This window comes from Stegostoma tigrinum, chromosome 14 (assembly GCF_030684315.1).
Source record: "Stegostoma tigrinum isolate sSteTig4 chromosome 14, sSteTig4.hap1, whole genome shotgun sequence".
Classification (NCBI taxonomy): domain Eukaryota; kingdom Metazoa; phylum Chordata; class Chondrichthyes; order Orectolobiformes; family Stegostomatidae; genus Stegostoma; species Stegostoma tigrinum.
In genome coordinates, this window is record NC_081367.1 from 53,515,827 (window position 1) to 53,532,067 (window position 16,241).

Genomic DNA, 16,241 nt, shown 5'->3' on the forward strand with positions numbered 1-16,241 from the left:
TTTTCAAAATCTTGAGCAGTCTGGATAGAGTAGATAGGGAGAAATTGTTCCACTTGTAAAAGGAACAAGAATGAGAGAGCTTGGATTTAAAGTAATTTATGAAAAAGGCAAGCGTGATATGAGAAAATACTTATTCACTCAGTGTGTAGTTAGGGTACAGAATGCACTACCTGGAAATGTGGTGGAGTCAGGTTCAATTCAGGCCTTCGACATGACAATGGATGATTATTTGGATAAGAATAATGTGCAAGGACAGGGGAAACAACAGGAGCTTGGCAGTATATAATGATGCTTGTTTAACAAGCCAGCCTAGGAATGATGGACTGAATGGCCTCTTTCTGCACCGTAACACTTGGATGAATATGTCAAAACAACACTTATGAAGATACGACATCATGAACATTATACTTGTTTTCTGCACCTGCAACAAGCATTCAGTCCTTGATGAGATAGTGTCAACATTACACACTATCACAGAATAGTCACTTTTCCACTAAATAATGAACGGTTGTTTATTTCATTGGTCTGGTTTGCCCTTTAAGGTTGCCCAAGTGGATATTATGGACAGCATTGTGAAGAGAAATGCGATTGTGAAAATGCCATTTCCTGTCACCATGAGTCTGGAGCTTGTCAGTGTGTCCGAGGCTGGAGGGGGCGGAGATGTGAGAAACGTAAGTGAAAATCTAGGGATCCATTGAGTGCAAGAGTCAGTCGTTAAATTTTTAGACAAGATTTGAAATAAGTAAGAGAATGTGTAGGACATGGAGTGAATGGAATGATTAAATGTATATATTTGATCTATATTAAATGTACCCTGATGCATAGAACATTCACGTGTTACTACCAAACTATCCATTCTTTATGCCCTCCTTTCTGTTGAAAGTGACACTTTTCTGCAATAAGAGTTTAAAAATGCAATAAAAGAGAAACTACTTCACTTTACATTTTAGATATATTTGGTGCACACCTCACTTGTGGAATGTGAGACTACTTAAGAACTATACGCTTGCAATGGTCAGCTTTATGCTGGAAGAATTAGAATCTTCAGTCTTGCACAATGCAATTTTTTCTTAAATGCCTTTTTATGCTTTTTAATTAGATTATGTATGTCTGGCTGAAAAAAATACACATTTTGTTCAACTTTTTCATGTTTTACGCATCAGGACAATTCTCAAAAATACCATTGGAGGGGAAAGCCAAAGTTAATATGCTTGAATGAAAGTTGCTGGTTGGGTTAACCTCACTGCGGAGCCTCTTCCAGGGCTGCCTAACCTGAAGAATTTACCCTCCTCCCTCTGGACAAACCTCAGGGCGTCTGTCTCCCACTGCAACTCTCTTGTCTCTTCTCCACCTATCTTCTCCTCTATCTAGCTTCGATCTGCCTTCCCCTCTCTCCCTATTTATTTCAGAACCCGCTCCCCATCCCCCTTTTCTGATGAAGGGTCTCGGCCTGAAATGTCAGCTTTTGTACTCCTAAGATGCTGCTTGGCCTGCTGCGTTCATCCAGCTCCACACTTTGTTATCTCAAGTTGCCAATTGCACTCTGTTTTGAATAGCCATTGTCATGGAAAATGCACCAATCAGTAATGATTGATAATTCACTGCTAGATTTTGTTTAAACTGTAAGCCAGGAAGACTGAATGATTGGTCAGCTCACTTCCCACAAACATAAACCAGTGATTTATTGTAACCAACTTTGTTGAATTGAAGCAGACACAGGGTGGGTAGATTCTGTTTGCTAAGAAAAGAGCCCTATCTAATGAATATATATAGCTTCCAGTGCACATGTGTGTGTTACACTTCTGCCATGACTGGTAATACTAAATTAGTTGTCAACATAATTCTTCGCTTACTCAGGATTATCCAGAAGATGTTATCCAATTACAGAATCTCATCTAATATTGGGCACTGCTGTGAGTTTTACAAGCATGGGGTGGTTGCAATATGGTCTGTACGTTGCTTGTTGCAGTCAAAGGAATATGCTGTTTGATATGATCCACCATTCCTTGGGATGTACAGCCTCTTTCTTTCTCAGCAACACTCCAGTTCTGTGCGACTTCGTGGCTATTCGATATTATTTCCCTTGGTTAACGCATATGTACTAACATTTGCAAGCAAACTTAGTTAATGCTGATACAGTTCTTGGCTTTTCATTGATTATCCATATGCAAGGCAGTTTCCTTCTGGGTTGCATTTATCTGTGCTTTATCAGTGCTCAGCTTCCCACTCTTTTCAAGCCCAATGCTTCCTTCTTGCAGAAATCGCTAGTATGTGCCCCACACATTGACCACCTGTGGCCTTTTGGGCATCAAAAGCTTTTCTCTCCACGTCATAGAAAGCACTTTCCTAATTGACTGCGACCTGTAATTCCTACTCTGTAAATTGTAGTATTAGGCTTATGTGCTGTCCCTCTGTTTCTCATGAGCAATGGTCCACAGTGCAGTTTTGAGATAAGTGGCTCCTTAACTCAATTGCTAGTATTGTGGCACTCTCTTTCTGACAAAGCACTCGTTTGAGCACCTAATTTATTGGAATGCTCTTGCAGTTCAGAAGGCTTATTGCAATTACAATGCTGCTATAAATGGTTAGGAAATCAGGAGTAGGATGTGTCCAAATTCTCAATCGTTTTGCTGGTAGGTGAGATTATCTGCTAGGTGCCTGAAGGTAATGAATTCTAGATCTCTCTATCTCAGAGATGTAACAGATTTGCACTGTGGTGTGGGACAGGACAAAATAATAAGATGCTTTAATGTCAATTTCAGTTTATGAGCTGATTTATGTAACTAGTACCTTTGATCCGATTGGGTACCTGTGAATTAGTGGTGCCTGAATTTATAAACAAATACCATCATTTTATTATCTTTTTATATATCTTTAGATTGAGTTATTTGAACCTCAGTAAGGTGAGGAAAGAGTTGTGTCTACATTTGACCAAAGTTATTCAGGCTTGGATGATGCAGAGGTTTAAGGCACTTGTCCTTCATTTTTAAAGTAGAGGCTTTAATCCATTTCAGGCTGCTTGAGGGAAGAAATTCTCTGCCTTGAAGCCACATTGGGTCCATACACCTACAATTAGTATTTTCACTTAGTGCCACAGGTTGGTTATATTGAAAATGCAATAGTGTTGGGGTGTGTGCAGTCCTGAGGCCAAATGTAACCTGCAAGCCCTGGCATCAAAGCCCAAAAACTCTGTAATGTCCCCATATCGACTACACTTTGTGAGTCAGTTCTGCTGACTCAAAGTGGTGAAGAACACTTGTGCATTTCATGAGTCTTATGCACATGGTCCAGTGCATAGCTTGCTTTATTTTCCATCCACTCACTTCAGTAGATAGAAAATTGTGAGTGCAGTGAAAACACCAACTGGAAACCACTGCTGCATTCCTTAAATGTACTTTTCCATTTCTTTTGCACCGGGTAGACCTGTTGGAATTTGATTTTGAAAGGTCTGCTGTTGGTATTGTTGGTTTATCAGTGGCTTAATTTGAAATCTGAAAAGCTCAATGCCTTTATATCCGCACTTAGTATATAAATCAATACAGGTTAGGACTTTATACACGCTGGTCAAAGTACTGCGACGTAATCCCAAAAGAGAAACTTCAGGAGGGATGATTTTCTGGATTTGGCTAGATTGACTCTACACTTAACCAAGCTGACCAGAAAATGCTGCAAGTTGTCAGTCTGAAAATAAATTATTCAAATTTCCAAGGCAATGTCCCTCATGTCAAGGTCATTAAAACATTTATATATATTATAAAACTTTTGACTTAGAGTCTGATACTTCTTGCTTTCTTTCTCTTACAGCTTGTTTGCCTGGTTACTATGGAGAGAGCTGTGGCCGGAGCTGTAAGTGCCACCCTGGAATTGCGTGTAACCATGTGACTGGGGAGTGTGGATGTCCTGCTGGATTCACTGGCAATGGTTGTGAAGAAAGTAAGGAGGCAGTAAAACTTCTGAGTGTAACTTCTTGAAGAATGGCACACTTATTTGATGCTTAAGGAAGATGATGATATGCTTTGCAAAAGTGAAAGTGACTACCTCAGTTTTCTCTGTTTAATAGCAAAGTTGTATGTTTACTAACATCATGTGACTGCCAGTTAACATTAACGTTATGAAACCGAACAAATATACATTTGTTCTCTCTTGTACCAGAATTAATTGTAGTGTTATTGAAGCAGTAGAAAAGAAATTCTGATCCATTTCTGAAGTTAGATGTCAGGTGACGCCAAGTTAAAGTTCAATAGGTTTATTTGAAATCGCAAGTTTTCTGAACACAACTGCTTTGTCAGAAGAAGTGGACTTCACCTGATGAAGGAGCAGTGCTCCAAAAGTTTGAGAGTTCAAATAAAGCTGTTGGACCTGGTGTCATGTAACTTCTGGCTCTGTCCACCCTAGCTCTACACCAGCATGTCTACATTGTCCATTTCCAACCCAAGGAATTGTTATTCGGATGAAAGTAAACCTTCCAGGCAGTGAGGCTGAATCAAAAAGCAAGTCTATTGCAAAACTTCACATACTGTCCATAGTACTGGGCTCCAAAGAATAACAACGACATTTGGGCCTTTAGAGAAGTTACAATGTGTTCATTCAGATGCGAAAATAATGCAAAATATTGCAGAAATTTTTCTAACCTTCTCCATTTTTAATATTTTACCAGAATGCTAGCTAATGTAAGAAAATACAAGTTTGATGAATGAAATGGTTGGGATTTTTTCATTAGTACAAGGCAAATAACAGATTGATATTACAGAAGTGTATAAAATCATAAAATGAAAGAGAACAGAGCACTTATGCAGTGCCTGGTACTTAATGATACTTAATTTCATTGAATATAATGGGACTGCATCTGACAAATTGTGTATAACTGATCATTGATTGAATACGACCTGTTTTACACCACTGACCAAATTGAACTTTCACCTCTTCGTGCCACAACCCAACCAGTGCTGCCACCACCCTCCGTACACAACCTGCCCGAGTTCCATCAGGTTGAGGAAAGGTTTGTGTTTCCCATTTCAAAGTTAAAAGAAGGGATTGCAAAATGAGAATAAAGAAATGAAAAACTGAAATGTTCATGTAGTATTGTTCACACATTTATTGCTCTGCTATGCTCATTCCTTTGGGCTACTGATGTAACTTGTAATTTTATACCAAACTTTCATTGACTGTCTTTATACTACTTGATCCCAAAATGAATATCTACTATTTTTGTCAAATCTATTCAGGTGTCATCAATGAAGGTCCATAACTGAATTTTAAAGCTTTCCAAATTCATTTGGTGTTGGAGTACAGATTGTGTCCTTGATTTCACATTAAGTGATTTTATATATCTTTTGAAATAATAAATAATCAACATTACTTTGTTGAATTCACCTCTGCCCAGGGTCTGTTTACTTGTGAACAAATAGCTATGTCATGAATGGATTTTTGGATCCCAGGCAGCCCAGCCAGACATTTTTCCACATACTGGGGATTAGAATGTCTGAGTATATATAAATAATCTTAGCATAATCATGGTTAGCTGCTATAGAGAGAATCCTTACCTAATATCCAAACTTGACTAAATTGTAATGGGTTTGATCATTAGTGCTGACCAGGATTATTGAGTGCCGCAGTGGCTAGCACTGCTCCCTCACAGTGTTAAGGACCTGGGTTCAATTCCAGCCTTAGGTGACTGTGTGCACATTCTCCCTGTGTCTGCGTGGGTTTCCTTCCACAGTCCAAAGATGTGCAGGATAGATGGCTTAGCTTATGGAAATGCAAGATTCCAGGGATAGGATGTGTCCGGGTTGGATATTCTTTGGAGGGTTGGTGTGGACTCAATGGGCCAATTGGCCTGCTTGCACACTTTAAATATTCAATGATTCTAAGACTGAACTCTCCTCTTTCGCCCTGTGTCTACATAAGGGATGTCTTCACTGAATTGGTTGGAAACGGTTTAAAATAAAATGGTAGAAAGTGGGAACCCAGAAGTAGACAGAATAATGGAAACAAGGACAAAAACATGACAGAATAGGAAATAAGTAAAGTGCCAGGCAGAGAATTCAAGGGCAAAAATCAAATGGATCCTCAGTATAAAATAATCTGAATAGGGTTCAGCATGTTAAAAAGACAAGCCTTGGAGCCCAATGTCTTAATATATAGACGAGCCACAATAAATGTTTTGCATAATAGACAGGTATGATACAGTTGAAATTCCTGAGACATGGTTGCAGGATGACCATGATGGGAACTGAATATGCAAGGATATTCAGTTTTTTAAGAAGGACAGACAAAGAGGAAAAAAAGATCGGATAGCACTACCGGTCAAAGAGGTCGTTAAGGCAATGTTTGGATATATTTGGAGGAAGGATTACAGCGCCAGTATCTGTTTGGAATCTATATGGTTAGGGCTCAGAAACACCAAGTGGCATAAAGCAATCATGGAAGTTGTATCTAGACCTCCAAACTGTAGTGATAACATTGGGATGGCATTAAACAGGAATTTGGAGAAGCAAGCAGTAGAGGTACAGCTATAATTATGGGTGACTTTAATCTGCACATAGATTGGGCAAATCAAATCATTAACAAGACAATAGAGGAAGAATTCCTGGGCTGCGTATGAAATGGTTTTGTGGATCAATTGTTGATCGGCCAATGAGACAACAGTCAATTCTAGACTAAATGTTGTGTAATGAGGAAGGAATACTTGGCAATCTAGCTCTGCTAGGCCTTGTGGGAAGAATGACCACAATATGTTAAAATTCTTCTTTAAGGTATAGAGTTAGGTAGTTGATTCTGAGATTAAAGCTCTGAATCTAAATAAAGGAAGTTACATTGGTATGAGATATGAGCTGCCAGTGATAAATTATGGAATATTTCTTAAAGGGATGATAGCAGACAGGCAATGGTAAACATTTGAAAAGTTCATGGAAGAACTACAACAATTGATCATTCCTGTCTCACACAAAAATGAAACTGGAAAAATGTCCAACTATTGCTAACTAGATCCAAGGAAACGGAATACATATTGGCCAAAAATAATTGCAGAGCTGAGGACTGGGAGCAGTTTAGACATCAGCAAAAGAGGACAAAAGAATTGATGAAGAGAGGAATATCAAAGTATGAGAGTAAGCTTGAAGGGAACACACAAACTGATTGCAAAAGTTTCCATAGGTATATGAAGAAAAAAAGATTCATGAAGACAAATGTAGGTCCTTTACAGTCAGAAACAGAGGAAGTTATAACGGAGAACAAAGAGATGGCAGACCAATTAAATATATATTTTACTTTTGTATTCACAAAGGTGGACACAAATAATGTCCAAAAATATTGGGGAACATACAAGCTGTAGTGAAGGGGAGGAACAGAAGGAAATTGATATCAGTAGAGAAGTGTTATTGGGAAAATTGTTGGGATTAAAGAGTGACAAATCTGCAGGGCCTGGTAATCTGCACTTAAGTAAGTAGCCGTAGAAATAATAAATGTACTGGTGGTCATGTTTCAAGATTCTTTAGATACTAGAATTGTGACACGATTGGACAGAGTCAGAATGGAACAATAATAGGGAAATCATGCTTGACAAGTCTACCTGAATTTTTCCAGGATATATCTAGAAGAGTGGATCAGGGGAGCCAGTCAATATGCTTTACTTATAGCTTCAAAAGGTTTTCCGTAAGGCCCGACATAAGAGATTAGCACATAAAATGAAACATCATGTGATGGGGCAGGGGTGGGGGACGTCAGTCATGAGGGGCGTACTGACATGGATTGGGAATCAGTTGGCGGATAGGAAATGAAATAGGAACAATGGGTCATTTTCTGAGTGGCAGCTAATGAGTTGAAGGGTACCACAGGGATTATTTCTAGGACCCCAGCTATTCACAATATGTGTTAACGGTTTAGATGAGGAAACGAAATACAATATCTCTAAGTTTGTATAGGACACAAAGCTGGATGGGAGGGTGAACTGTGAGGAGGATGCACAGATGCTTCACTGTCATTTGAACAAGTTGAGTGGGTGAGCAAATGCATGGTAAATGAAGTATAATGTAGATAATATAAGGTTATCCACTTGCAACAACAGGAATGCAGATTATTATCTAAATGGCAGTTGATTAGGAAAGGGGGAGATACAATGCGATCTGTACATCAGTCATAGAGTGCAAGCAAGTGCAGCAGGCAGAGAAGAGGGTAAATGATGTGTTTGCCTTTGTAATGAGAGGATTGAGATACAAGAGCAGAGTTTCTTTCTGCAATCGTACAGGGCCTTGGTGAGACCACACCTGGAGTATTGCATGCAGTTTTGGTCTCCTTATTGGAGGGCGGATACTCTGATTGTGGAGGGACTGCAATGAATGTTTACCAGATCAATTTGTGGGATGTGAGTACTGACCTATAAAGAGATTGGATTGGACAGGATTTAATTCCCTGGAGTTTCAAAGAATTAAGGGAGATCGTATAGAAGCTTATGAAATTTTAACAGGATTCAACAGGATAAACACAGGAAGGATGTTCCTGATGACCACACAGTCCGGACACAGTGTAGGCCATTTAGGACTGAGATGAAGAGATATTTCTTTACTCAGAGTGTGGTGAGCCTGTAGCACAAAACACATTAAATGTTTTCAAGAAGAGTCAGAGGAATTAGGAGTTCTTTGGCTAAAGGAATCAAAGGGAATGGGGAGAAAGCAGGAATAGGGTAGTGATAATGGGAACTGCAGATGCTGGAGAATCCAAGATAATAAAGTGTGAAGCTGGATGAACACAGCAGGCCAAGCAGCATCTCAGGAGCACAAAAGCTAGTTGGATTACCAGCCATGATCATATTAAATGGTAATATATGTTGAGGGGCCAAGTGGCATAGTCCCACTTTTAGTCTGTAAGTTTCTATGTTAATGCATGCAGCACAATGACACCACTGTGTCAGACATGAGCTGTTCAGTATCAGATTAGACTAATGCTGGTTTTATAGTAACCACTTTTCACTGTCCGATTTCTTCTCCCTTCCAGATTGCCCACCAGGCACCTATGGACAGAATTGCAACCACGTATGCCGGTGCTCAGGAGTGAATGAGGAGTGTCACCCTGTCACAGGAAAATGCTCATGTCTACCTGGTTATTACGGGGCCCGCTGTGACCTCCGTATGTATTCATTGACCTTCATTGATGTATCTCTAGTTGGAAGATGCCTGTTAGCGTCTTTTGGCAGATCCATTTCCACTGTTTGTAAATGCTATGTTGCAAAATTCCTGGAATTATCTTCCATTCAATAAGTTAAATTGAATCTAAACGTATTTGTCTCACATCTTCGTTATTATATATGTATTTGTAACATATTATTGCTTACCTACAGTTAGTATGTGCTTCTGAGCTGTAATTGTCTTTCGGTCATGCACCAATCCTCCATAATGAGAGAGTGGATTTGTCTTTCAGGATGTTTGGAGGGAACCTATGGACCCTACTGTCAAAGGAGTTGCAAATGTCAGAATGAGGGACAGTGTGACACTGTAACTGGAACTTGCAGCTGTCCTCCTGGCTTTATTGGAGCTGACTGCACAATCAGTAAGTCACCCTTGTCCAAACCTTCCAAAAGGAATCACCAGCAAGAGCACAATAAGACAACAAATTTATAAGCCAATTACTTCTGAAAATAATCATGCTATGATGAAAATATGAAAATATTCATATGAACTTCCTTTTTAATCAGGTAGTTTCCAGGTTGTCAATATTAGCTAGATTTTTTTCTTTATATATTGTCCTTACAATGCGCTTTAACCTGAACTTCAGAAGAATAGTACTGAATTCATTGAAGATATATTATTTGGGACTGGTCTGTAAAAGATATGATGATGGCATAGCTTTGTATGTTTGTCCATTATTGCTTCCCATTTTGAGACCACACAAGACTGCAAACAAGAGGGAGAACGAAAAGTTTTCACCTGAGGCTTGACTGTGTTTCATATAAGTAACGTAATGAGAAATGATTTTGTATTGAAGCCCTTTCCAAACCTTGTGCAGTAGTCTGTTGATTGCATGAATGTATACTGTAAAACATAGAGTATACGTTGTGTTGATAGAGTATATGCTCTCAATTTTATTGTTTACATTTTAGTAAGATCCTTAACTGTTACCACAGTGCATGCATGATATATACCATTGCATTAGGCAGAATATTTATTTTCTCATAAATGAAAGGTGTTTCTGCCATGATAATCATTAAGGTAAGTTGATCTTCTGTACAGTCTACACATGACACTCTGACAGTTAGCAGATAGATGGCACTGTCATTTTTGCAATACAAATTGGATTCGATCTGGGTATTAATGGCAATGTGCTGCCAATATGTCGCCTTGTACAGCAGTTGTTATGAGAGCCATTTTTCTCTCAAAAAAGGAATCACCAGAGAAATTGTAAACTGAAATGCTATTTCAAGAAAGTATTCAGAAAGTTGAGCGAAACATCCCTGAAGATATTGGTATTTAGTTTCTATTCATTGCAACCAGTATGAGATTTTCTTCAAAGCACGACATATTCTCAAAGTGCTTTGTAACCACAGATCAGTTCACAGAACCACAGAAGTGTTACCACACATCAGGAGTTCATTGTGCTTGAACCAGCTTGCTAAATGTGCATCGCTACCTCATGTGAAGCTCCTGCCTTCCCCCCATACACTTGAATATTATTTCCAGCTATTGCCCTTTTGAATGCCTCAAGTGAACCCTCCACAATTCCATGCAGTGCATTCCACATCCCAAGTGCTTGCTAAATGAAAAGATTTTCCTCACTTCACCCTTGCCTCCTTTGCAGATCACTTTAAATCTGTATTATCTTGTTCGTGTTCCTTTTATAGAGGGATCAGTTCCTCCGTATCTGCTCTATCCAGTCCAGTCATAATTTGTCTATTATATCTCCTTCTTTTCTCTAAGTAGAAGTCCCAGTTTCTTCAGAGATAGCAAGAACTGCAGTATCTCTGGAGTCAAAGATAACACAGTGTGGAATTGGAGGAACACAGGAGGCCAGGCAGCATCAGAGGAGCAGGAAAGTTGACATTTCGGGTCAGGACCCTTCATCAGAAAAGCCCAATTCTGAAAGAGGGTCCAACCCAACCTGAAACAGGAACTTTCCTGCTCCTCTGCTGCTTGGTCTGCCATTTTCCTCCGCTCCATGCTGTGACATTCCACTTTCTTCACTCTGTTCTCATAACTGAAGTTCCTCATGGCTGTAACCATTCTTGCAAAGTATTTCTGCAAGCTCTCTGATGTATTCATATCCTTCCTATGATGTTGCTCCCAGAGCAGTAGACAGTACTGCAGCTGAGGCCTAACAAGTGGCACCTCCTTGATCATTAATTGATTAGTGATTATTTTAGAATGAAAGTTTGTTTCTGATATGATAATCATAATCAGAATAAGCACCATACTTTGTCCAGTCAACTAATCTGAGATAGTTGGTCTCATCCAACATTTCATTTTCGAAGAGTTGTGTACTTTCCTTAATAAAAACCAAAAGAACTGCAGATGCTGTAAATCCGGAACAAAAACAAAGTTGCTGGAAAAGCTGAACAGGTCTGGCAGCATCTGTGAAGGGAAATCAGAGTCAACGTTTCGGTTCCGGTGACGCTTCCTCAGAACTGATCGTGGCTGGGAAAACGTCATATAGTTCTGCATATAAACTGATGTTTTACCGGCCAACATCAGCTCTGAGGAAGGGTCACTGGACCCAAAGCGTTAACTCTGTCTTTTCCTTCAGAGGTGCTGCCAGACCTGCTGAGCTTATCCAGCAAATTTGTTTTTGTTCTGTGCACTTTCCTTCTTCCCTGCCTACCCATCAATCATTGATCTTCAGATATCATGGCCCATAGAACATAGAACATAGAACATTACAGCACAGTACAGGCCATTCAGCCCTCGATGTTGTGCCGACCTGTCATACCAATCTGAAGCCCATCTAACCTACACTATTCCATGTACGTCCATATGCTCATCCAATGACGACTTAAATGTACCTAAAGTTGGCGAATCTACATGTTCTAGCCCACATGCTAGAAACTTCCTCTTTCACCTTTCTGTACCCATTCCATTGTCTTACAAAGACTCCTGAAATTCCTGTCTGGATGGCGTGTTCTACAATGACACTTGTTTGTTCTCTTAGCTCGTGTTAATTTTGGTTCAATAATAGCTCTTTTGTCTCTGATTCCGAAGGTTCAAACTTTCAGCTCGTCAGCAGCTAACCCAGTCTTCTCTTTCGTTATCTGAAATATTGTAGCATTGCTGGTGGCACCTCCTTTTGGGTGAGACATTAACTACTCCTCTCTGGTATGCTTAAATGATACTGTGTAACAAAGGGCAGTGAGTTCTTCCAGTGCACTGGCAAATATATACTCCTCAACCAAAATTATTAAAAACAAATGGACTGTTTGGGAAGCCTTGGTGTTCAGAATTGGGCAGCAGTATTTGGTCACATTACTACAGAGACTACACATTTAGAAGTATTTAATTGGCTGTGAAGTGGTTCAAATATCCTAAGATTTTGAAGGGGACAACATAAACAAGTTTATTTTATTTGCAAAGGGGGGATCATAAAATCTGAAAATATTGTACAAATTAGAGCACATATTTCGAGACAGGAACATAACCAGCTAACGTTGCATACCACAATTATGATCCTACAGAGTTAGCAACATATTTGTGATCCACTGACCCTCCAGCCTAGAAGAAACTTGCTGAGTGTATCCTGCACAAAACTGTTCATTCTGTCCATATTTGGGTGAATATGCTTCTGTTGGCTCTCATTAAATATTGAATTTCAGATTTCACAACATACCTGAACAAATATTTCTCTTTTACAGCTTGTCCAGAAGGCTATTATGGAAAAGATTGTAGGATGCTTTGTCCGTGTGGTGAAGAAGGAAGATGTGACCCAGTGACAGGAAAGTGCCACTGTTGGCCTGGTACAATGGGTTCTACCTGTCAGAAAGGTACAGCCAAATGAATTATTCTAAAAACCAAATCATGAGGAGTCACGACATTCACAATGCAAATGCAATGTTGATACAACTGTACTGAGAAGAGGTTGTGAGTTTCCATTTACAAAAACTTACAAACTATACAAGGCCCATAACACAGATTCATTTATTTATAGTCGAGCAGTCACATATAGGTGATTTGATCATTTTAAGTTGCTACCTGATACATCACATAGAAGTCAATAGGTCAGAAATAACTCCTACTTGCCATTCTATTAAACTGTGTAAAAGTTCAGCAAGAGTCTATTGTAATAATTTGAGTGCTTTAAAATTGTTGTTTTAATAAAACACATTTCAATTTGTTGTTTTAACAAGACACATTTCTATGTAGGCGAATACAGTGCCTACTTGATTTCACATATAAATTTATTCTACCAACCAATGTTAGATGTCAAGCTGTTTTGCGTTCACCAGTGCAGGAGCTCATTTAAACCATGAACACTCTTAAAATAATTTTAAAATCTAGCAAAAGGTGAAACAAATTCTGCACTGATGATATAAGTACATTGGATATGAGATATGACATTTTGACTGATGTTGAATTCAAGTAGCTTTAGGGCAATTGTTTCAGATTAACTTGTTTAATGTGCAGTTGTTTTGATTCAGTGTGTCCGCAGGGAAGATTTGGACTAGGCTGCTTGGAGATCTGTGCCTGTCAGAATGATGCTATCTGCCACCCAAAAGATGGGACATGCTCTTGTGGACTTGGGTGGACAGGTCACCATTGTGAAAAAAGTATGTTCACTTGTTACAGTTGATCATTTATTTTTGGCAGATTCTATCATATGAATTATGATAGTGGATGAAAGTCAATAAATTCTAGATGTTCTAACTGTTGTTGTGGCTATATCAACAATGCTGGACTGTTTGTGGAGTGGGATGATGGTGCTGGGAGTTGATGGGGGTATGGTGCTGAGAGTTGAGGGGGGCAGCACTGGGAGTTGGGGGTGGGATGGTGCCAGGACTGGGGTGCACGGTGCTGGGGGAATGAGTGATGCTGGGAGTCAGGGGTGGCGGTGCTAGGAATGAGGTGAATGGTGCTGGGAGTGGAAGGATGATGGTGTTGAGAGTTGAGGGACAACAGTGCTGGGAATTGGGGGGCGTATGGTTCTGAGAATTTGGGGGTATGGTACTGGGAGTAAGTGGGGGGAAAGTGCTGGGAGTTTGGGCGGTGATGGTTCTAGGAGTAGGGGGCTGACAGTGCTGGGATTTGGGCAATGCATGGTGCTGAGAGTGGGATGGACAGTGCTGGGAGTGTAGGGGTGGACACAGTGCTGGTTTTGGGGGGATGGTATTGAGAGTGGGGGAGGACAGTGATTAGATTTGGGGAGCAGTGCTGGGAGTTGGTGGTGACTGTGCTGGGGATGGGGGTTTGACGGTGCTGGGTTTTGGGGGAGGTTCATTGCTGGGAGTTGGGGTGAATGGTGCTGGGAGTATCGGGGTGACAGTGCTGGCATTCAGGGGAGGTTTGGTGCTACAAGTAGGGATGGATGATGTTGGGAGTAAGAGGTTCGGTGCTGGGAGTTGGGGGTTATGGTGCTGGGATTTCAGGGAGTTGCAGCGCTGGGAATTGGCAGGGAAGATGCTGGGAGTTCAGAGGAGTAGTGGTACTGTGTGTCGGGGGGGCTGCAGTACTGGGACTGGGGGAATGCTTTGGTAATAGCAAGTCAAAAGGAAATGCTCAGTGATGTTTTAGGATGATGAGTGAAATAAGAATGGGGATGGGAATAGGAGTAGTGAGAGTCATGGGGGAGAGCGAAGTGATAGTTGAACTCCTGGTATAGTGAGCGATGCTGTTGAGAGGCAAATGTTTTCTGTTCTGGGGAAAGTGGAAAAATCAGTTGCAAAATATTTAGTGAAGGATTTTCTTTTGTAATTCAGCATGTCCTGTGGGAAAATATGGAGCCAACTGCCAGCTGGACTGTTTGTGTTGGAATAATGGAAAGTGCGATCGGTTTACTGGCAGCTGTCAGTGTCTGGATGGTTTCTACGGCCCATTATGTGAACACAGTAAGTTGCTTAATATTTTACACAGTCATCATCCAGCAGTCAAACAATGTGCATAAAACCTGGCAATCATTTGTTTTAGACTTGGTAACTTGGGTGATCTGGTGCGGTGGTGGGGGCGCCTCAGGTCTGTGTATTGATGAAAAAATAACCAGCTGCTGTTCTGCAGCTTTAACAATTGATTTGTTTCATTGCAGAGTTTTTTTTCAGATACACACCACTTTTATAGTGTGAACAGATGTTAGCAGTTTGTCACCTTGTTAATTATTTCCCAGAATACTGTGAATCATTAGTTCACAGCTACACTGACATTCCTTGTAGTACTTTGATCATCAAAGTAAATATTGTTTGATCCAAACAGCTTCCTGTGATCAATATTACTGCCTGCTTGGAATTAATAAGCGGTTGTTGCCACAGAGCAAGTTGCTCCTAGACAGAGTTGCCTGTCTAGGAATATTGAGTTTATTGAGTCAATCATATGTGGAATTCTTTCAGATAACATGGTAGAGTTTGGAGTGAGAATTGTTTAATAGTTAGTCAAGAGTTGTTTGGACCTTTGTAATTCATTGCTTTGTTTCCTAGCTTGTCCTCTGTGGTTTCATGGTTCAGTATGTGCTCTCTCCTGTGACTGCAAGCATGGTGCTGCTTGTCACCCTAGCACGGGCCAATGCATCTGTCCACCTGGTTACCAGGGTGATTACTGTGAGAAAGGTAATGTCACACATGACTTTTTTTCTCAAATGACTTTGCCAATTCACTCATTTAGGTTATGAGATAAAGGCTGGTGATTAGCAATGGATGGATTAGCAATTAATGCATGGACTATAATGCAATGCGTAAGTTGCAGGTATTTTCATTTTATTTATTCATGTGATGTCAGCTTTGCTGATTAGACCAGCATCTATTGCCCATCCCTAAATATCCAGAAGGGAAGTATGAGTCAGCTACATGGCTGAGAGTCTGGAGTCACATGTAGGCCAGATTGGGTAAGGATAATAGAGATAATGGGAACTGCAGATGCTGGAGAATCCAAGACAACAAAATGTGAGGCTGGATGAACACAGCAGGCCAAGCAGCATCTCAGGAGCACAAAAGCTGATGTTTCGGGCCTAGACCCTTCATCAGAGAGGGGGATGGGGTGAGGGTTCTGGAATAAATAGGGAGAGAGGGGGAGGCGGACCGAAGATGGAGAGAAAAGAAGATAGGTGGAGAGAGTATAGGTGGGGAG

At 40.3% G+C, this 16,241-nt stretch overlaps 1 protein-coding gene and 1 long non-coding RNA gene across 7 annotated transcripts in view; one reads left to right on the forward strand and one right to left on the reverse strand.

Annotated features, from left to right (window-relative positions):
- The window catches only part of LOC125457479 (multiple epidermal growth factor-like domains protein 6), a 299,945-nt gene that overhangs the window by 274,491 nt on the left and 9,213 nt on the right, over positions 1-16,241 (forward strand). For all 5 annotated transcript variants that reach the window (XM_048541696.2, XM_048541697.2, XM_048541698.2 and 2 more), the window contains 8 exons: positions 543-671; positions 3,805-3,933; positions 8,992-9,123; positions 9,415-9,543; positions 12,830-12,958; positions 13,613-13,741; positions 14,888-15,016; positions 15,596-15,724. In XM_048541696.2, coding sequence (XP_048397653.1) covers positions 543-671; positions 3,805-3,933; positions 8,992-9,123; positions 9,415-9,543; positions 12,830-12,958; positions 13,613-13,741; positions 14,888-15,016; positions 15,596-15,724 — 1,035 coding nt within the window. The remainder of the gene's footprint in view (positions 1-542; positions 672-3,804; positions 3,934-8,991; positions 9,124-9,414; positions 9,544-12,829; positions 12,959-13,612; positions 13,742-14,887; positions 15,017-15,595; positions 15,725-16,241) is intronic.
- The window catches only part of LOC125457483 (uncharacterized), a 60,222-nt gene that overhangs the window by 15,496 nt on the left and 28,485 nt on the right, over positions 1-16,241 (reverse strand). The window contains exons 2-3 of one of the 2 annotated variants that reach the window (XR_007248644.1): positions 12,805-12,947; positions 9,920-10,025 (exon numbers count right to left, since the gene is read on the reverse strand). This is a non-coding gene — a long non-coding RNA (uncharacterized LOC125457483). Of the gene's footprint in view, positions 1-9,919; positions 10,026-12,804; positions 12,948-16,241 lie in introns of those variants that run through there. The other variant, XR_009446680.1, reaches the window with a different exon arrangement.